Source organism: Leptodactylus fuscus, chromosome 5, assembly GCF_031893055.1.
Source record: "Leptodactylus fuscus isolate aLepFus1 chromosome 5, aLepFus1.hap2, whole genome shotgun sequence".
In the NCBI taxonomy this organism is placed as follows: Eukaryota; Metazoa; Chordata; class Amphibia; order Anura; family Leptodactylidae; genus Leptodactylus; species Leptodactylus fuscus.
Genome location: NC_134269.1, coordinates 19,875,643 through 19,898,471, shown reverse-complemented (window position 1 = coordinate 19,898,471; position 22,829 = coordinate 19,875,643). Strand labels below are relative to the sequence as shown.

The following is a 22,829-nucleotide window of genomic DNA, read 5'->3' as shown; positions in this document are numbered from 1 at the left end:
GCACGGCTAGTGTTGCCGTGTGGGCTTAGTCTAATTACATCTCTGTGGACAACCCCTTTAATAATTCCGGCACATCACGTGAGGTCCCAGGTGCCAGAATAGAAATCTCTGCTAGTCAGGGACCGGCAGGGTGGGACCGAGGTTCCTGGGCCACTCTAGGAGATAGGCCATAGTAACATTCACATCTCTTAGCAATGCAGCAACTAATCCCCGCACAGCTCTGATGGGCGTGGCTAGCGCTCACCTGTGCGCTGACGTGTCACGGGGCGTGTTTTACGGGACGGTCCCGCAGAATGGGCGTGGCTGAGAATAGATCCTCCTCCTCTGGGAGACAGGTGTCAGTGGGCGTGGCCTGGTGCTTGGAGCGAGAGTCGCAGCATGAGCGGGGAGCAGGATCCTGCGGGCAGGTAGGGATGATTCCCGGGGCAGGGGCTGCTGCAGAGCGGCACTAGGGGTATCACTAGCCGGGGGACAGCTGGGGCTTCCGGTAGTCACCGACTAGCCACAGGCATCTGCACAAACATATACTACACATACATGTGGATGACATGTGGGCACTAGTGTCAGATATATTCACCAGTGACAGGGTAGTCACCAACTAAGTGTCCCAGAGGCCAAAGCACGGACTTGTGTACATTGGCAACAATTATTCTTAAAGGGGGTTTCCATGTTGCACATCAGACCAGTCCCTAGTGACTAGTCAGCGACTAACAGACCTATGGTCTCCTTTACATGGCCCAGGTGGTCACAGCTGGCGGATCTGACCCATATTTAAAGCCAGTAACACTGTAGAGACCTGAATGGACCATTGTGGATTTCTATCGCCAGCAGCTGTGATCTCCATTATATCCGGCCACTCCTGTTATTCCTGATCAGTCTCATCCACTTCATTGTTTATCTTCTACTACACAACCTGTCTAGGTATACACACCCTGCACTGTTATGTACAGCGAGGGAGCACCGTCATGTAATATGGGAACCCATTACCCCCCATTACTCAGCTCCTGATCCTCTTATTACCCTGTAACATCTTATTACAGTAACCCGGCTCCTGATCCTCTTATTCCCCTGTAACATCTTATTACAGTAACCCGGCTCCTGATCCTCCTATTACCCCAGTGTAACATCTTATTACAGTAACCCGGCTCCTGATCCTCCTATTACCCCAGTGTAACATCTTATTACAGTAACCCGGCTCCTGATCCTCTTATTACCCCTGTAACATCTTATTACAGTAACCCGGCTCCTGATCCTCTTATTACCCCTGTAACATCTTATTACAGTAACCCGGCCCCTGATCCTCTTATTACCCTGTAACATCTTATTACAGTAACCCGGCTCCTGATCCTCTTATTACCCCCTGTAACATCTTATTACAGTAACCCGACTCCTGATCCTCTTATTACCCTGTAACATCTTATTACAGTAACCCGGCTCCTGATCCTCTTATTACCCTGTAACATCTTATTACAGTAACCCGGCTCCTGATCCTCTTATTACCCTGTAACATCTTATTACAGTAACCCGGCTCCTGATCCTCTTATTACCCTGTAACATCTTATTACAGTAACCCGACTCCTGATCCTCTTATTACCCTGTAACATCTTATAACAGTAACCCGACTCCTGATCCTCTTATTACCCTGTAACATCTTATTACAGTAACCCGGCTCCTGATCCTCTTATTACCCCAGTGTAACATCTTATTACAGTAACCCGGCTCCTGATCCTCTTATTACCCTGTAACATCTTATTACAGTAACCCGGCTCCTGATCCTCTTATTACCCCAGTGTAACATCTTATTACAGTAACCCGGCTCCTGATCCTCTTATTACCCCAGTGTAACATCTTATTACAGTAACCCGGCTCCTGATCCTCTTATTACCCCAGTGTAACATCTTATTACAGTAACCCGGCTCCTGATCCTCTTATTACCCTGTAACATCTTATTACAGTAACCCGGCTCCTGATCCTCTTATTACCCTGTAACATCTTATTACAGTAACCCGGCTCCTGATCCTCTTATTACCCCTGTAACATCTTATTACAGTAACCCGGCTCCTGATCCTCTTATTACCCTGTAACATCTTATTACAGTAACCCGGCTCCTGATCCTCTTATTCCCCTGTACCATCTTATTACAGTAACCCGGCTCCTGATCCTCTTATTACCCTGTGATATCTTATTACAGTAACCCGGCTCCTGATCCTCTTATTACCCCTGTAACATCTTATTACAGTAACCCGGCTCCTGATCCTCTTATTACCCTGTAACATCTTATTACAGTAACCCGGCTCCTGATCCTCTTATTACCCCAGTGTAACATCTTATTACAGTAACCCGGCTCCTGATCCTCTTATTACCCAGTAACATCTTATTACAGTAACCCGGTTCCTGATCCTCTTATTACCCCTGTAACATCTTATTACAGTAACCCGGCTCTTGATCCTCTTATTACCCCTGTAACATCTTATTACAGTAACCTGGCTCCTGATCCTCTTATTACCCTGTAACATCTTATTACAGTAACCCGGCTCCTGATCCTCTTATTACCCCAGTGTAACATCTTATTACAGTAACCCGGCTCCTGATCCTCTTATTACCCAGTAACATCTTATTACAGTAACCCGGTTCCTGATCCTCTTATTACAGTAACCCGGCTCTTGATCCTCTTATTACCCCTGTAACATCTTATTACAGTAACCCGGCTCCTGATCCTCGTATTACCCTGTAATACCTTATTACTATAACCCGGCTCCTGATCCTCTTATTCCCCTGTACCATCTTATTACAGTAACCCGGCTCCTGATCCTCTTATTACCCTGTGATATCTTATTACAGTAACCCGACTCCTGATCCTCTTATTACCCTGTGATATCTTATTACAGTAACCCGGCTCCTGATCCTCTTATTACCCAGTAACATCTTATTACAGTAACCCGGTTCCTGATCCTCTTATTACCCCTGTAACATCTTATTACAGTAACCCGGCTCTTGATCCTCTTATTACCCCTGTAACATCTTATTACAGTAACCTGGCTCCTGATCCTCTTATTACCCTGTAACATCTTATTACAGTAACCCGGCTCCTGATCCTCTTATTACCCCAGTGTAACATCTTATTACAGTAACCCGGCTCCTGATCCTCTTATTACCCAGTAACATCTTATTACAGTAACCCGGTTCCTGATCCTCTTATTACAGTAACCCGGCTCTTGATCCTCTTATTACCCCTGTAACATCTTATTACAGTAACCCGGCTCCTGATCCTCGTATTACCCTGTAATACCTTATTACTATAACCCGGCTCCTGATCCTCTTATTACCCTGTAACATCTTATTACAGTAACCCGGCTCCTGATCCTCTTATTACCCAGTAACATCTTATTACAGTAACCCGGTTCCTGATCCTCTTATTACCCCTGTAACATCTTATTACAGTAACCCGGCTCCTGATCCTCTTATTACCCAGTAACATCTTATTACAGTAACCCAGCTCCTGATCCTCTTATTACCCCTGTAACATCTTATTACAGTAACCCGGCTCCTGATCCTCTTATTACCCCTGTAACATCTTATTACAGTAACCCGGCTCTTGATCCTCTTATTACCCTGTAACATCTTATTACAGTAACCCGGCTCCTGATCCTCTTATTACCCTGTAACATCTTATTACAGTAACCCGGCTCCTGATCCTCTTATTACCCTGTAACATCTTATTACAGTAACCCGGCTCCTGATCCTCTTATTACCCTGTAACATCTTATTACAGTAACCCGGCTCCTGATCCTCTTATTACCCCTGTAACATCTTATTACAGTAACCCGGCTCCTGATCCTCTTATTACCCTGTAACATCTTATTACAGTAACCCGGCTCCTGATCCTCTTATTACCCTGTAACATCTTATTACAGTAACCCGGCTCCTGATCCTCTTATTACCCTGTAACATCTTATTACAGTAACCCGGCTCCTGATCCTCTTATTACCCCTGTAACATCTTATTACAGTAACCCGGCTCCTGATCCTCTTATTACCCTGTAACATCTTATTACAGTAACTGGCTCCTGATCTTCTTATTACCCCTGTAACATCTTATTACAGTACCCCGGCTCCTGATCCTCTTATTTCCGGTGTACTGTTGGTCAGTCTCATTGTGTTCCGTGCTGTAGATATAATGACCCTTCATTAATGATTATATGTGTGAGTTCTCCGCGTTCCCCACCAATAGTAAACATACCGCAGGGTGGTTCCCTCTCAGTGTTCTTACTTCCGAGTAGGAATGAGGGGGGTTATTTATAGATCTTATGGGGAATACATTACCTTTTTACCTTTATTTTCTATTCCTTCTTCTTTCCTGAGCTGGAAGTTTCTCGTTTTACTGACTACAATATACGGGGTGTCGGGGACGTTCCCTTACATGGTCAGAATCTGAAAGGCCGGGTAATGGCGACCGGTCCGGTCACTGTTATACTTCCTGGTCCTGGTTTAAGGCTCTTTGGGGGCTCAGTAACTCGATTTAGTTCTGATTTGTGCACTTGCTATAAATGTATCATCTTGGACATTTCTGTTTTTATAATTACGTTACCAGTAAGTAGAGATTCCCTTTAAGGACAGGGTGTGTGATTTTGTATTTGCAGGTCTAACATGGACCTGTCCCGGGATCTCAGTGATTGTATGGACGCTCTGAATCTGTTTCTGAACAATCGCTTCAATGAAAGCCTGGACCTCCTACAACCAAGGTGACAGCCCTTCCCCCGGATGCTGTAAAGCAACTCACTGAACTGCTGTTAACTGAACACAGCAGCTCAGGCAAGATGGCCGCCCCATAGTTTTGTACTGAAATTAGAAAAAAAAAAATTTACAATCAGAAAATAAACTTTGTCTTACCACCTAATTGTTTAACTAGAAAATGTAGGTGATAAAGTTCCCTTTAATGGGAGTGTCACCAGAACCAGCATATCACCCCAGCCCTGCAGATAGATAGGTTACTGTCACCAGAACCAGCATATCACCCCAGCCCTGCAGATAGATAGGTTAGTGTCACCAGACCCAGCATATCACCCCAGTCCTGAAGATAGATAGGTTAGTATCACCAGAACCAGCATATCACCCCAGCCCTGCAGATAGATAGGTTACTGTCACCAGTACCAGTATATCATCCCAGCCCTGCAGATAGATAGGTTACTGTCACCAGACCCAGAATATCACCCCAGCCCTGCAGATAGATAGGTTAGTGTCACCAGAACCAGTATATCACCCCAGCCCTGCAGATAGATAGGTTAGTGTCACCAGAACCAGCATATCACCCCAGTCCTGAAGATAGATAGGTTAGTATCACCAGAACCAGCATATCACCCCAGCCCTGCAGATAGATAGGTTACTGTCACCAGACCCAGAATATCACCCCAGCCCTGCAGATAGATAGGTTAGTGTCACCAGAACCAGCATATCACCCCAGCCCTGCAGATAGATAGGTTACTGTCACCAGACCCAGCATATCACCCCAGTCCTGCAGATAGATAGGTTACTGTCACCAGACCCAGCATATCACCCCAGTCCTGCAGATAGATAGGTTAGTGTCACCAGACCCAGTATATCACCCCAGCTCTGCAGATAGATAGGTTAGTGTCACCAGACCCAGCATATCACCCCAGTCCTGCAAATAGATAGGTTACTGTCACCAGACCCAGCATATCACCCCAGCTCTGCAGATAGATAGGTTACTGTCACCAGACCCAGCATATCACCCCAGCTCTGCAGATAGATAGGTTACTGTCACCAGAACCAGCATATCACCCCAGCCCTGCAGATAGATAGGTTAGTGTCACCAGAACCAGTATATCACCCCAGCCCTGCAGATAGATAGGTTACTGTCACCAGACCCAGCATATCACCCCAGCCCTGCAGATAGATAGGTTACTGTCACCAGACCCAGCATATCACCCCAGCCCTGCAGATAGATAGGTTATGGACACCTGAATCAAACTGTTTTCACCTCCGTTGCCGAGATATTGCCATTTTGGTTAATGTGTAAATGAGCTCTTTGGACCAATGAAGACATTGTGATTGCTCCAAAAAGATATTCAGCAAAACCCTCACTGCACCAAAGAGCTCATTCGAATATTGACAAACCCAGAGAAAGTAATAGGGACAGAGATTCTTAAAGGGAAAGCCCCATTTGATTCACGTGACTGTAACCTATCTACATTATCTGTGTCTTGATTCTGCTGACGCACTCCCTTTAAAGTTCCTTCCCCTGGTTTGCCATCATCTTAGTTTTTTCTCTCATAGTCTTAGGTTTATGGATGCGACCTATAATAATAATTTGTTGACTTCCGCCTAAGGCCATATAGTTGGGATTTACAAACATTTTCCCATTGGATTTTAACATTCCCCCCCCCCCTTCCCTTGTGGACAGGGCTAAAGAGAGCATGTACCACAGTCTGGTGTATGGCACTATCCTGGAGATGCAGGCCATGATGACGTTTGAACACGATGACATCATCAACGCCGGTCAGGTGATGAAACAGGCGCAAGAAATATGCCAAAGGTAAGGCTTGTTGATTTAAAGGGCAACTCCACTTTATACTTCCTTTGTAGATATGGATAATAAATGACTTCAATGTAATATACTATACTATTAGAAAGAGTTTGGGGGCAATTTAAGAGAATCATGTGACCATGTATGAAATTAAAAAACTGCAGCTTGTGAACAGAGACCTAGTGAAATTGTGTATACTGACTACAATGTGCCCGTGATCCCGTCATGTGATTATATTGTTCCTTCAGGTTCCGGAAGAAAACTTCCCTCATCGGTAAATCCGGAGCAGAAATGTTTACAGAAGGTGAGATCGAAACTTTACTCTAGGCTGAATACAACTGTAACAAACCCTCCGCTGTATTAGGACTGTACGGGATTCGAGGTTTTGTAAACGGATATTATCCAAATAATAAAAAAAATTATAATAAATTTGGCAAAAAAAACATTTTTTTTATTCCCCTCACTGTTGACATCTGTTGTCTTGATCAGTTGCCAATGTATACGGCCATGAATGTGAGAACTTTCTATGGTCAAGAATCCCAGCCATGTCCTTATTGTGACGGGTTATGAGACAGGTGCGCTACATGTAGAAAATAACCTGACCACAATAAGGACATCATGGCTGGTTATCAGGAGGACACTACATGTATGAGAAGATAACCTGACCACAATAAGGACATCATGGCTGGTTATCAGGAGGACACTACATGTATGAGAAGATAACCTGACCACAATAAGGACATCATGGCTGGTTATCAGGAGGACACTACATGTATGAGAAGATAACCTGACCACAATAAGGACATCATGGCTGGTTATCAGGAGGGGACACTACATGTATGAGAAGATAACCTGACCACAATAAGGACATCATGGCTGGTTATCAGGAGGACACTACATGTATGAGAAGATAACCTGACCTCAATAAGGACATCATGACTGGTTATCAGGAGGACACTACATGTATGAGAAGATAACCCGACCACAATAAGGACATCATGGCTGGTTATCAGGAGGGGACACTACATGTATGAGAAGATAACCTGACCACAATAAGGACATCATGGCTGGTTATCAGGAGGGGACACTACATGTATGAGAAGATAACCCGACCACAATAAGGACATCATGGCTGGTTATCAGGAGGACACTACATGTATGAGAAGATAACCCGACCACAATAAGGACATCATGACCGGTTATCAGGAGGGGACACTACATGTATGAGAAGATAACCTGACCACAATAAGGACATCATGGCTGGTTATCAGGAGGACACTACATGTATGAGAAGATAACCTGACCACAATAAGGACATCATGACCGGTTATCAGGAGGGGACACTACATGTATGACAAGATAACCCGACCACAATAAGGACATCATGGCTGGTTATCAGGAGGACACTACATGTATGAGAAGATAACCTGACCACAATAAGGACATCATGGCTGGTTATCAGGAGGACACTACATGTATGACAAGATAACCTGACCACAATAAGGACATCATGGCTGGTTATCAGGAGGGGACACTACATGTATGAGAAGATAACCTGACCACAATAAGGACATCATGGCTGGTTATCAGGAGGACACTACATGTATGAGAAGATAACCTGACCACAATAAGGACATCATGACCGGTTATCAGGAGGGGACACTACATGTATGAGAAGATAACCTGACCACAATAAGGAGATCATGGCTGGTTATCAGGAGGACACTACATGTATGAGAAGATAACCTGACCACAATAAGGACATCATGGCTGGTTATCAGGAGGACACTACATGTATGAGAAGATGACCTGACCACAATAAGGAGATCATGGCTGGTTATCAGGAGGACACTACATGTATGAGAAGATGACCTGACCACAATAAGGACATCATGGCTGGTTATCAGGAGGGGACACTACATGTATGAGAAGATAACCTGACCACAATAAGGACATCATGGCTGGGATTCTGTTCATAGAAAGTTCTTACATTCATGGTTGTATCCATTGGCAACTGATCAAAACAACTAATGTCAACTGAGGGGGGGGGGGGGTAACAATTTTTTTTTTTTATTTTGCTAAATTTTTATTAATATTTGCAAAACTGTTTAACTTTTAATTGTCTATTAAAGGGTTGATGTTGGTGACAATGTTACGGGCAGGTCGCTGTTGGTGACAATGTTATGAGAAGGGTTCTGTGTATTACACTGTTATGGGGGTCATTGTGAGTGGAGGGGTCACTGCACTATTGCTGCTGATTTGAAACATCATAGGGTCATGGGCAACAAGCACAGGGGTCTTCTCTCCCTCCTGCCATTTTCAGCAGTTTTCTTGTACTATAGCCCATATAATACCACCATCTAGTTCCAAGATTATACTGCCATATAATGCCCAAATAGTGTTCAGTATCCTAATAATTCTCTTTTGAAGAGCCCACATAATACTGCAGTGTAATAGCACCGTATTCACTAACTAGTATTGCTCTAACCTCTCCTCCATAGCCCAATAGTGAATATGGACCCTGCCATATATCTAGACCTAGATTGTAGAATGAAATGTGCTGATATGGCATTATTTGACACATTGCTGTATTGTGTTAGTGCAAGAGGAAGTCAAACATTCTGTCCCTCTCTCTTATAAAGAGGTTCAGCAGCAGCTGCCGTGTATATTTTAAGAGAGTGACTCAAACATTTGAAAGTTATGCTGAATTGTGAATATGTGATGTGAGTCTGCCCTCGGGCTGAGATCAGGCATCTGATGTCATTGTCTGGCGCGGGTTTTATTGCCCTGTACTCTGTAGTCCCATAATGTATGGACATCTTTATGTAACCTCGCCTGCTGGGGAACACTGTGGTGTAAGGACCTGACACACTGGTTACACTGGTGTCTTTCATCTTGTAGTTGAAGCACATGCAGAAGTTTGCTTTGCTGAGTGTCTGCTACAGCGGGCGGCTCTGATCTTTTTACAGGTACGTCTGCCATATTCATCTGCAAATAATCCCCAAGGCGTCATCTAGGAGACCCAGAGATGCGCGAAAACATGTTATATCATAGAATACTGCCCCTATGTACAAGAATATAACTACTATAATACTGCTATGTACAAGAATATAACTACTATAATACTACTCCTATGTACAAGAATATAACTACTATAATACTGACCCCTATGTACAAGAATATAACTACTATAATACTGCTCCTATGTACAAGAATATAACTACTATAATACTGCTCCTATGTACAAGAATATAACTACTATAATACTGCTCCTATGTACAAGAATATAACTACTATAATACTGCTCCTATGTACAAGAATATAACTACTATAATACTGCTCCTATGTATAATAATATAACTACTATAATACTACTCCTATGTACAAGACTATAACTACTATAATACTACTCCTATGTACAAGACTATAACTACTATAATACTACCTCCTATGTACAAGAATATAACTACTATAATACTGCTCCTATGTACAAGAATATAACTACTATAATACTGCTCCTATGTACAAGAATATAACTACTATAATACTGCTCCTATGTACAAGAATATAACTACTATAATACTACATCCTATGTACAAGAATATAACTACTATAATACTACTCCTATGTACAAGAATATAACTACTATAATACTACCTCCTATGTACAAGAATATAACTACTATAATACTGCTCATATGTACAAGAATATAACTACTATAATACTGCTCCTATGTACAAGAATATAACTACTATAATACTGCTCCTATGTACAAGAATATAACTGCTATAATACTGCTATGTACAAGAATATAACTACTATAATACTGTTCATATGTACAAGAATATAACTACTATAATACTGCCCCCTATGTACAAGAATATAACTACTATAATACTACCTCCTATGTACAAGAATATAACTACTATAATACTACTCCTATGTACAAGAATATAACTACTATAATACTGCTCCTATGTACAAGAATATAACTACTATAATACTGCCCCCTATGTACAAGAATATAACTACTATAATACTGCTCCTATGTACAAGAATATAACTACTATAATACTGCCCCCTATGTATAAGAATATAACTACTATAATACTGCCCCCTATGTATAAGAATATAGCCGCTATAGGATTAATTCTTTCCATCTATTCTATACAGGATGAGAATATGATAAACTTTATAAAGGGTGGCATGAAGGTTCGGAACAGTTACCTCATCTACAGGTAAGATCTGGTCCTTCTCTCTGCACCTCCCATCATGCTCTGACTTCCTGCGGTGACTCCGTTTCTCCCTCGGGGTTAATTCTGATATAAATTTCCTTTTCCAGGGATCTGAATAACTTCATGCAGTCTAATGGCTTTCAGAAGGGCGAGTCCCACGTTCACCTCCAGGGCGGCGTCTCACTCGGTATCGGAGCATTTAATCTGGTGAGTGTCTTGTATATTCTGTATATAGGTTGTGTCATTGTGAGGATCTTACGATATTGGGGGATGTTTTACTGTCACGTATTGCAGTAAGTTTATTCATGTTTTTTCTCCTGTTTTTTGCTGCCAGTGGAGTTCTATCTGGAGGTAAATGTATATGTGTATTGTACATCACAGCGGTCATTTTCTGGGGTAGGGGGGACTTGAATGGCAATTTGCCTCCCATAAGGTCTTGCAACCCCGGGGCCAGGCCTCATAGCAACTACGTGATCTATGGTATACCAAAGATTCAAGAAGCTGCCCCCTTGGGGTTGCTGGTCTCAAATCAAGACAATATTGCTGTACTGTAGTATTGTTTGTGTTACGAAAGTCAGATAAAAGACTCCAGACTCCAGAGCTGTACTCAGAGTTCTGCTACTGGTCACGGAAACCATCAGCAAGGTTGTACCCGACACACGTTAACTGGGCACCTATAACGCAGCACAGAGACGTCTTTTCCTATATAAGTTTCTATTGTACAGTTAAGGATGTTCTGTGCTTACACCAAATAACAAGGGAATGTTGGTAGATTTCAGCTCTGAAGCCTGCAGACTTGTGAACGCAGCTCTGGAGTATAATACAAGCTGTAACTCAGTACAGTAATATGTTTACAAAATTGTCTTCACTTTTTGTGGTAGCCGTATCCATGGACTTATAGCCCCACTCACTGACTTCTCTTTGTTCCCTTCAGACGTTGTCTCTCTTCCCTCCGCGGATTCTGAAGATCCTGGAATTTGCTGGCTTCTCTGGAGATAAGGTCTCTTCTTATGTGTCCTCCAGCGTCTGTGCATAGTCTTATATCTGTTCCTTAGCTATAATAAGGTGTATAGATGGTGTGGTATAACTGGCCGTACATCGGCAGGAAGACCTTGTGGAGCCACCAGGGAGGTCGGGCATGTCTTTGGTCTTCTTATCTTGTCCTGTTCCTCCTCAGGACTATGGTCTGTCCCAACTCCATGAAGGGGCCATGTCTTATAACCTGCGCTCCCTGCTGTGCACCATGCTTCTGCTGTGTTACTACACCTTCCTGAGCTTCATCCTGGGTGAGTCTTCTCCTTGTGGCTTTCTTCTATGTTTTCTTCTGTGATTGAGTCGTAAAGTTGGTCGTAGACTTAGGAGGAACGTCTTGTGATCACAAATCCAGAATGTAATAGTCTATATTGTCTGTTGAGTTGGCCCTTTAGATCCTTATGGACACCAGAACAAAGTCAGAATCTAAACTTTACTTCTAAATGAATACAAACTCCATATTTGACCCTCAAACCCATACCGAACCCAGACTTGATCCCTTCATTCTTCTGGACTGATGTCTTGATGGGACAAGGTCTTCTTATTTGGAACCATCCACTGAATTTTACGATTCTGAGAACATGGACAGAAACGTCTCAAAATGTTGACCCAATAGTTTGGAGACCTTTTGTAGACTTCTGAGAAGGTTGTGGTCCTAGGAGTCCTCTTCATGTTTTACAGGTACTGGTGAGGAAGATGTCTCGGAAGCAGAATCCCTTCTTCAGCCATACCTCAGCCGATATCCTACGGTGAGCACCGATCACCATAGCTGGAAATTGGAGTAACATTAAACTGAACTTGTCAACACGTGGTCAATGAGGTCTGGGAAAATGGTGCAGAGTGAGGCCACGCCCCTATGAAGTGGCCACGCCCCTATGAGTGGGCCCGCACCGCCTATTACCCCTGGGCACACCCCATGTATATGACATGGATGTGACACCCCTTTTCTGGACATGACTGGCACATAAATTGACTGCTAGCCAGGCAGATGCCGGAGTAGGTCACCTCGCCCAGGAGACTTGGCGACTCTTCTGGGAGTCCCGGAGGTCACTCTTCTTTTTGGGAGCCTCAGGGATGTTTGACACATTTGCATTAAACATAGGCCATTGTATTAAAGCTTTACAGTCTCCTAGTAATCCACATAATGGATGGCAGACCCCCCAACCTTGTCTCCTGGCAGAGGGGCTTCAGACCCCCACGTCTTTGTGTGACCACAACGTCTATACCCCCATGGTAACTGCACTGATGTTGGGGCAATATACTACATTAGTTTTCACATGTATCATTGCGGTCTTACATGCAGTATTAGTCGTGGCGACTTACTAGAAACACAAGAGGTAATAAGATTTAGTCTTCACAGCAGCTGAAAAGTGAGTTGCTTTGCCTAAACCAGTAACCCCCCTATTGACATCTAGTGGTCAATATAAAAACTGCAAATTCTGAAAGAAATCAAATGAAGCGGCGTGTATAAAAGTCAGTGGTTGTCAGCAAAGAGATCATAACAGTTATTGTGACCCAAGTCCTAACGTATCACACATGTAGCAGAGCTGAATCTGTAAATGAGATATTGTTGTGTTGTATCCTGATGTGCTATCGGTGATCCAACTCGCAGTGCACAGAAGGAACTCCGCTACATACCGTATGTATATGTCGTGCACTTATCAGAAGTCTGTAGTGCTGCATTTGTAACCTGTGTGTCTTTTCTTTCATCGCAGAGCGCCGTATTCCTGTTTTTTGCTGGAAGGATTGAAGAAATTAAAGGAAACATTGATCAAGTAAGAGCGAAGCAGGGAAAACTCAAATATACTAATATGTCACAGTACAGGGATAATACACACAGTGATGTCACAGTACAGAGATAATACACACAGTGATGTCACAGTACAGGGATAATACACACAGTGATGTCACAGTACAGGGATAATACACACAGTGATGTCACAGTACAGAGATAATACACACAGTGATGTCACAGTACAGAGATAATACACACAGTGATGTCACAGTACAGAGATAATACACCCAGTGATGTCACAGTACAGGGATAATACACACAGTGATGTCACAGTACAGGGATAATACACACAGTGATGTCACAGTACAGAGATAATACACACAGTGATGTCACAGTACAGGGATAATACACACAGTGATGTCACAGTACAGAGATAATACACCCAGTGATGTCACAGTACAGAGATAATACACAGTGATGTCACAGTACAGGGATAATACACACAGTGATGTCACAGTACAGAGATAATACACACAGTGATGTCACAGTACGGGATAATACACACAGTGATGTCACAGTAGAGGGATAATACACACAGTGATGTCACAGTACAGGATAATACACACAGTGATGTCACAGTACAGAGATAATACACACAGTGATGTCACAGTACAGAGATAATACACACAGTGATGTCACAGTACAGGGATAATACACACAGTGATGTCACAGTACAGAGATAATACACCCAGTGATGTCACAGTACAGGGATAATACACCCAGTGATGTCACAGTACAGGGATAATATACACACCATAGAGATTTGCTCTTGATCCCTAAACTCCTCCAGACCACCAGGGATCTTGTACTTTATGGAAATTTGCAGACAGTGTTTTCCTGTTCTCGTGCTACCCGTCTCACTTGGGGTACCCATCCTTCATTTCAGTTTCTTCTCTCGCCCCCTCCCAGGCCATCCACTGGTTTGAGGTTGGATGTTCGGCCCAGCAGTCCTGGAAGCAGTTTCACCACATGTGTTACTGGGAGCTGATGTGGTGCTTTGCCTACAAGGGCATCTGGAAGGTGGCGTACTTCTATGCCGATCTCCTGAGCAAGGAAAGCCGTTGGTCTAAGGTGCTTTAGATTTACCCCCTTACCCCTCCTCTGGTACCCCTCTTACCCCTGTGCCTGGCATTTACCTCCTCCCTCACTACCACTCACCTGCAGAGTTAGAGACAACTACAGACCCCGCCAGTCACATACAAAGGAATATAAAGGATTTGTTCCCCTTGTCTTACTGATTTACAGCCTGTAGTCTAGTCTAGAGCTGCATTCACAGTTCTGCAGTCTTCAGAGCTGAAATCTTCCAGCACTCCCTGCTGGTTCTAGTAATCTGTCTCCTGATAATATTGGGGTAGATCTGTTGTATTTTATAGAGCAGTTTTCTGGCATAAAAATTGCATTTTTAAAAAAATTTGCGCTGCCTTCGGCATTTTCCTGGAAGGGGGCATGGTGAAGGTGGACATGGGTTGGGGCCATTGGTTAGGAATTGGCATATATTCCCCCCAAGGCTCACAGCCCAGTATAGGACATGTCTCATGTATGAGGAGGTAAGTGCCTTGTCAAATATGAGGCTCCGCGGCCATGAAGACTGGTGTTAGTAAGGCGAGTCCATTGTCTTAACACTGGGCACTGTATAGTAAACTGATATAGAGGAATGCTCTGCTACTATGTCATAGAGGGGCCCCCACTTTATTGGCCTGACCGGCGTGTACCCTACACTAGTAGACTAGAATAAGTCCTCCATCTACTCTTTCCAGACATTGATCCCCCCCCCCATGACTGTGTGTCCTCATCTCTTCGTCTCCCCTCCCCCCCAGGCCATGTACGTGTACATGAAGGCGGCCTTTCTCAGCATGTTACCTGCCGATGAGCCTCGGCCTTTCGGAGAGAGCGAGGTGGAGTTGTTCAGGTACTGACTCTATATTGCTGGGGCCCATCACAGATTTGTGAGGAGCCATTAACCTCTCCCTCTCTGGTACCCGCAGGCTTGTGCCCTCATTGAAACAGAAAATAGCTGGAAAATCTCCACCCACTGAAAAGTACGCCATCCGCAAGGCCAGGAGGTACCAGCCTGACGGTCCTGTCCGCTTACCCGTCCCTGCCCTGGTGGGTGCTTCGTTATTGTGATAAGTGCAGATAGACGGGGTTACTCTCATTTCTTATGGGGAGGGGGCATGCAGAATTTTTTGCTTGGCATCGCCCTCCCCACTCAGAACTGATGACTGGGATCAGGGGCGTAACTTTAGGGATTGTCAAAGGTGCAGGAGCTATAGGGGCTAGAGATGAGCGAGTAGTATTCAATCGAGTAGGCATTCGATCGAATACTACAGTATTCGAAATACTCGTACTCAATCAAGTACCACTCGCTATTCGAATGGAAAAGTTCGATGCAGAATCAGCATTGATTGGCTGAATGCTATACAGTCGGCCAATCAATGCTGGTTCTTCTCCTACCTTTAGAAGTCTTCTCTGTGCAGCTTCCCCGCGGCGTCTTCCGTCTCTGAATTCACTCTGCCAGGCATCGGGCCTGGGCAGAGCCGACTGCCACTTTGACTGTAACCGGCCATTTTCTTGTATTACGGGCATGCGCAGTCTGCTCTGCCCAGGCCCGATGCCTGGCAGAGTGAATTCAGAGCTGGAAGACGCCGCGGGGAAGCTGCAAGGAGAAGACTTCTCGGAGGATCCAGCCCGACCCTCACTCGAATGTTGCCTACCCCTGAAACGATATTCGATTCGAGTAGTCGAATATTGAGGGGCTACTCGAAACGAATATCGAACCTCGAACATTTTACTGTTCGCTCATCTCTAATAGGGGCTCATAAGGTATCTTCCTAATAAGAGAAGATCTATATATATATATATATATATATATATATATATATCTATAAGTGGTACATTATAGCTGGGGGGGGTTGGTTTAGGGCCCCAGGAGCTCCTGACTGGGGTGTTGACTTTTTCAGATGGGAAGCGTTTGTGCCGTACCTCTTTCCATTTTGCAAACATATGGACAGGGGTCGATGTGAACCGACCATACACATCTCCCATACAATTTTGGTTGGTTCAGCCAACCATCTGTGTATGGTGTCGTTCTGACTCTTCCCAGTGGCTGGTGATAGGGGGATAAGGATTAGGCAGCTGGATTTCAACATGCCCGATCCTTTGGTTCATGGGATGAAGTTCTGCAGCAGTGGCCTTCTCTCCTCTCCTATAACATTCGGTTGGTCAACGATTGTCTCATGTGTGGTCAGCTCTAATGTAGTAGATATAAGACTATCTGGTGAGGGACACCCCAGCATGGATAGGACAACTCCTTACTTTATAGTCCACCTTCCATTGCTGTGTCTTTGCCGCCATCTTCTTGTCCCTTGTAGCCAGGGCCTGTAGTATCGGCACAATATAGGAATACCTGGTGCAGGAGGTTTGTGTGAGCCGCCCCTTTAAGCAGCAGAGTAATATATACATCCTTATATCCTGCAGGAGATGATGTACTTGTGGAATGGATTCTCAGTACTTGGGAAGGACCCGCAGTTGACAGAAGACACGTTACATACACTTTGTATGGCTGAGAGCCGCCTGCTGCAGGAGCCAGGTGAGTAATGTGCCAGAATGCCGCCATCAGGGGAGACATAAGGAATGGTATGGGGGCACACAGGGGCATGACGTCAGAGGGTGCAGAGAGAGCAGACAAACCAGGCCCAGGAGCCGTAGGGGGCCCATAAGTACTGGTATTACTGTAGAGCTCGCAGCGATCAAGGCAGGGGGGCCCAAGCTGAGCGTTTGCCCCAGAACCCATGGACTTGTAGTTATGCCCCTAGGTCCACATATACATATAGATCACCTATATACGCTTTCCTCTACAGCCAATGAATACCTGGACGACGACCACTGCTCCATTTTACTACTGAAAGGTCTATGTCTGAAGCATCGGGGGCGGCTGGCACAGGCTGAGCAATGCTTCCTCCACATCTCCCAGAGGTCAGTAATGGTTTGTATATACTTTGTGTTATTTCAAGCCATCCCCGGTCATATACATTAGTCCTTTCAAAATTCTTCCGATTGCCCACGGAAACGGACACCAAATTATCCCCACCCCGAGGTCAGACGTGACGTAACGGCGAGAGCCTCTGCTCCCACAATCCACTGTGTTCTGATAGCAGACACTCGGCAGGATACGAGATTTTCTTCTCCATTCATGACCAAAGCTAAATCCTTATGGTAGAAGTCAACCATTGATAAAATGACGCAACGTTTTATGTCGGCGTTCTCTGTGGAGCGTGCTCAGGGGCGGAGTGTTTATTGATAATCTTATATCTTATTGTACAGTGAGAAGAAGATAAAGTATGATCACCATTTAGTGCCGAACTCCTTGCTGGAGCTGAGTCTGTTATACATGCTGCAACGCAGAGGAGAAGACGCCATCCCCCTGCTGCGACGTGCCAAGTAGGTACCTCTGTGTGTCTCCCGCTGCTGCCACTAGGGGGCATTGTTGTGAAGTAGTTTATTATAATTCCACTTAATATATACAGTCCTATGAAAAAGTTTGGGCACCCCTATTAATCTTAATCATTTTTAGTTCTAAATATTTTGGTGTTTGCAGCAGCCATTTCAGTTTGATATATCTAATAACTGATGGACACAGTAATATTTCAGGATTGGAATGAGGTTTATTGTACTAACAGAAAATGTGCAATATGCATTAAACCAAAATTTGACCAGTGCAAAAGTATGGGCACCTCAACAGAAAAGTGACATTAATATTTAGTAGATCCTCCTTTTGCAAAGATAACAGCCTCTAGTCGCTTCCTGTAGCTTTTAATCAGTTCCTGGATCCTGGATAAAGGTATTTTGGACAAACAATTCGCGTTCAGTTCAGTTTGATGGTCGCCGAGCATGGACAGCCCGCTTCAAATCATCCCACAGATGTTCAATGATATTCAGGTCTGGGGACTGGGATGGCCATTCCAGAACATTGTAATTGTTCCTCTGCATGAATGCCTGAGTTGATTTGGAGCGGTGTTTTGGATCATTGTCTTGCTGAAATATCCATCCCCGGCGTAACTTCAACTTCGTCACTGATTCTTGAACATTATTCTCAAGAATCTGCTGATACTGAGTGGAATCCATGCGACCCTCAACTTTAACAAGATTCCCGATGCCGGCATTGGCCACACAGCCCCAAAGCATGATGGAACCTCCACCAAATTTTACAGTGGATAGCAAGTGTTTTTCTTGGAATGCTGTTTTTTTTTTGGACGCCATGCATAACGCCTTTTTGTATGACCAAACAACTCAATCTTTGTTTCAACAGTCCACAGGCTTGTCCAAATGTACTTTTACATACCTAAGGGGGCTCTGTTTGTGGCGTGGTTGCAGAAACAACTTCTTTCTCATCAATCTCCCATACAGCTTCTCCTTGTGCAAAGTGCGCTGTATTGTTACCGATGCACAGTGACACCATCTGCAGCAAGATGATGCTGCAGCTCTTTGGAGGTGGTCTGTGGATTGTCCTTGACTGTTCTCACCATTCTTCTTCTCTGCCTTTCTGATATTTTTCTTGGCCTGCCACTTCTGGGCTTAACAAGAACTGTCCCTGTGGTCTTCCATTTCCTTACTATGTTCCTCACAGTTGAAACTGACAGGTTAAATCTCTGAGACAACGTTTTGTATCCTTCCCCTGAACAACTATGTTGAACAATCTTTGTTTTCAGATCATTTGAGAGCGGGCTGTCCATGCTCGGCGACCATCAAACTTAGCTGAACTTGAATTGTTTTGTAAAGAGGAATGGTCCAAAATACCTTTATCCAGGATCCAGGAACTGATTAAAAGCTACAGGAAGCGACTAGAGGCTGTTATCTCTGCAAAAGGAGGATCTACTAAATATTAATGTCACTTTTCTGTTGAGGTGCCCATACTTTTGCACCGGTCAAATTTTGGTTTAATGCATATTGCACATTTTCTGTTAGTACAATAAACCTCATTTCAATCCTGAAATATTACTGTGTCCATCAGTTATTAGATATATCAAACTGACATGGCTGCTGCAAACACCAAAATATTTAGAACTAAAAATGATTAAGATTAATAGGGGTGCCCAAACTTTTTCATAGGACTGTATATGAGTACTAGCATCTGCCCGCGACTTCGTCTGCGGGTTGGCGTTGGCGCTGAGCCGCTCATATTTAGGCACTCGCCGTTGGTTATGATCTGCCATGTGACGTCACGTCCACCCCTGTGTGCTCCTGCCCCCTGTGCTCCTCACCTGTCCCCGCGACCTCTCTACCTACTGGCTGCCTCTGGCTCCCCCCTGCCGCCCTCATCCCTTGCGCTCATGCCCCTTCCCGCCCCGGCGCCCCCAGCCTCCCTCTCTTTCCCATGGCCCCGGCCACACCCCGCGGCACCCCCTGCGCCCCTATTCTTTCCATAGGCCCCCCATGGCGCCCCTGCCCCCCCTATCCCTCCCACGGCCCCTGGGGTCTACATCCCCAACCAAATTTTCCTGCGGCCCCCCTCCGCAAACTCCCCTAACTCCCCTGCCGCCACATGCACTGTCCCGCGGCTGAATGACACGGCGTACTCACCACAGCTTGTTTCGCGACACTGTGTGCAACCGCAGACTGTGTGCAGGACAGCAGGCTGAACAGGCGTTCCAAACAGCGGCGCAGGTGACTCGCTCCCCGGCCGCGGCAGAACACTGCGATCATGCGGCGTGCACACACAGGTGGGTCAGCCGATGCACGTCTCGCTACCCCACAGTACGGCCGCTTGTGCCGAACGCTCCGGAGCGCTCAGCGACGCCATGTTCTTCTGCTTGCTGGCCGTCCGATAGCTCCGCCCACACAGAAGCGCCATCCAACCGGGTGAGCGGTTGAAGGCCCTGGGATGACGTCATCTCAGGTCCTTCAGCGAATTCTGAAGTGAAAACCACCGTTCGCGGACGTGAATCCCAGTTGTGTACGGGGATACCAAGTAGCCTATGTTTCATTCCGGGACCTACGGTATGTATGTGCGAAATTTCAGGTAAATCCGTTCGCCCGTTTAGGCGTGATTGAGGAACAAACATCCAAACACACAAACTTTCACATTTGGATTGTGGGGAGAGCTTGTGCTGAAGCAGATGCCATACAGCAATGCTCAGGTGTGATCTGCAGGAACCTGCGCCACATAGACAAGGAATTCTTTCCCTTATTCCAGTTTGTTTATTTCCATCTCCTATAGAAACAATTACAAGAATTACTCCATGGAATCGCGCACCCTCTTCAGGATTCACGCCGCACTCTCCAAGCTTAAAGCTCCAGACTCGGAGGAGAACAGCACAGATGGCGCCAGCACCACATGACCGCCATGACACCGCTAAATCAGCGATACCAGAGATATTACCAATAGGAAGCAACCCAGAAGGTTACTCTAATAGTGCAAAATCTGAGCCTGCCCCCTGTTGGTTGCTCTTGGTAACAATACCAAACTACTCCCCAGTGACTCTGATATGTTTTATATGAATGAACTGGTGAGGAAACCGTAATAATAGTGCTAAATTGTGAGCTACAATAGTGCACAGGAGACCCGACCCCAAAATGTGTCCAGTCGGAGGTTCTCAAATGAAACCTGGCCTCTGATTGGTTGTCAGGAGGACGCACGATCTGTGGCCATGACGGCAGCGTCTGAACCAGAATACCGGATGTAAATGTAATAAATTATATAGTTGTAATATCTTGTTCTGTGTGTCACTGTGTGTAGACAAGAGGGAGGAGCTATTGATTTAGTTCCTCCCACCATAGGGTCACAGGAGGGAGGAGCCATGTGACAGTTGCCCCTCCCACTACAGGGTCTCGGCCTGTACCCTCGGTAATGTGCATTAGGCCTTATTAGTCAGAGCCTATTACTAAGGGAGAGAGAAGAAACTAAAGGAGTGAATAGCATGTCACAGGCCGCCATAGTGTAACAATCCTTACAATGGTGATCTATACAGAGCTATACGTACCTGTAAAGCCGTGTAGGTTTGTGCCAAGTGCCAACCTGAAGACTTTAGCTGCCCCGAGGTCGGCTCTTTGGATTGTCTTGTAGGTGCCACGTAATATTTGCGCCTTTCCTTCCAGGTGTTTATCTCCTCCTGTGCTATGTAAATGTTCTAATCCGTTTCCTCCTTCGTTCCGCCTCTAGCAGGAGATATAGTTGCAGTTGTGCTCTGGGCCCTATGGTAGTGGGGGGGGGGCCTCGCAGCCTACTAGGATTAAGCAGGACACCCCGGCATCTCCAGGCTTTGACTAATGATGTCTGCAGCAGGGAGGCGCCATGAGCGGCAAGATGGAGAGATCATTACAGGCACCTGTGAGGGGACGGGGATAGGTTATTTATTTAGCGTACTTGTATAGCGCCATTATATTCTGCACCGCTTCCCAACAAAGCATTAAGACACCCCTGGTACAGGCCCATATGTAATGGTAGACCCTCGCCCCTGATACAATACAATCATGTCTAACTGCATGGCAGGGATGTGACACGCGTGTATGGCCGGGTGTATGCGCTTACAGTAGGTCGCCCTCCACTTCTTGCTCAGGACGTATCTTATTATAAAATAAGACCACCAGTAAGTGGAAAGGATTGTTTTATCCATTAACAAGCATAAGCAGCTCCCACAGGATACTTCATTACACTGTGTCCCCGTCTCTGCCCTGACCATTTGGTGTTATGGCGCCCATTACGTGTCCCGCCATTGGCACTCAGCCACCATCAGCTTTGTTTGAAGTTGTTGAAAACAAAAAGCCGGGACTGTAAAGACTGGAACCATATTGTCTTTAGTGATGAATCCAGATTCTGTTTGGGTTGAGATTATGGTCTGGTTCAGGTATCGAGACCTCATAATGAGCGCTACAATCCTGCCTTTGCTGTGGAGCGACGCACTGCCCCCTGCTGGTGAGATGATCGGGGAGTCATCACATAGGACAGCAGGATAATGCTCACCCCCCCCCCCCCCCCCCCCCACACACACGGGTTTCCCAGAAATTTATGGAACCATCTAGGACAGGGGTAGGGAACCTTTGGCTCTCCAGCTGCTGTGAAACTACAACTCCCAGCATGCTCCATTCATTTCCATGGGAGTTCCCAGAACAGCAGAGCCAGTATGCATGCTGGGAGTTGTAGTTTTGCAACAGCTGGAGAGCCGTACGTTCCCTACCCCTGATCTAGGACATCGCAACCTACAAGTGTGCAGGATCTACAGCCCCAG

At 45.2% G+C, this 22,829-nt stretch overlaps 1 protein-coding gene across 1 annotated transcript; it reads left to right on the top strand.

The window, feature by feature from the left end:
- The first annotated feature begins 361 nt into the window (after positions 1-361).
- Positions 362-21,176, top strand: LOC142202445 (tetratricopeptide repeat protein 39A-like). Its single transcript, XM_075272552.1, has 18 exons — positions 362-407; positions 4,640-4,741; positions 6,421-6,552; positions 6,792-6,847; positions 9,445-9,512; positions 10,717-10,781; positions 10,886-10,985; positions 11,713-11,778; positions 11,956-12,064; positions 12,492-12,559; positions 13,526-13,585; positions 14,515-14,676; positions 15,423-15,514; positions 15,591-15,711; positions 17,083-17,194; positions 17,466-17,580; positions 17,929-18,045; positions 20,822-21,176. The coding sequence occupies exons 1-18, from the start codon at positions 379-381 to the stop codon at positions 20,940-20,942; spliced, it is 1,695 nt and encodes a 564-aa protein (XP_075128653.1). The 5' UTR covers positions 362-378; the 3' UTR covers positions 20,943-21,176.
- Positions 21,177-22,829: the final 1,653 nt, after the last annotated feature.

Coding starts and splice junctions, on each gene's coding strand:
- LOC142202445 (XM_075272552.1), top strand. CDS start 379: ATGAGCGGGGAGCAGGATCCTGCGGGCAG. Junction 6,553..6,791: donor GCGCAAGAAATATGCCAAAG/GTAAGGCTTGTT, acceptor TTGTTCCTTCAG/GTTCCGGAAGAAAACTTCCC. Junction 6,848..9,444: donor AGCAGAAATGTTTACAGAAG/GTGAGATCGAAA, acceptor TTCATCTTGTAG/TTGAAGCACATGCAGAAGTT.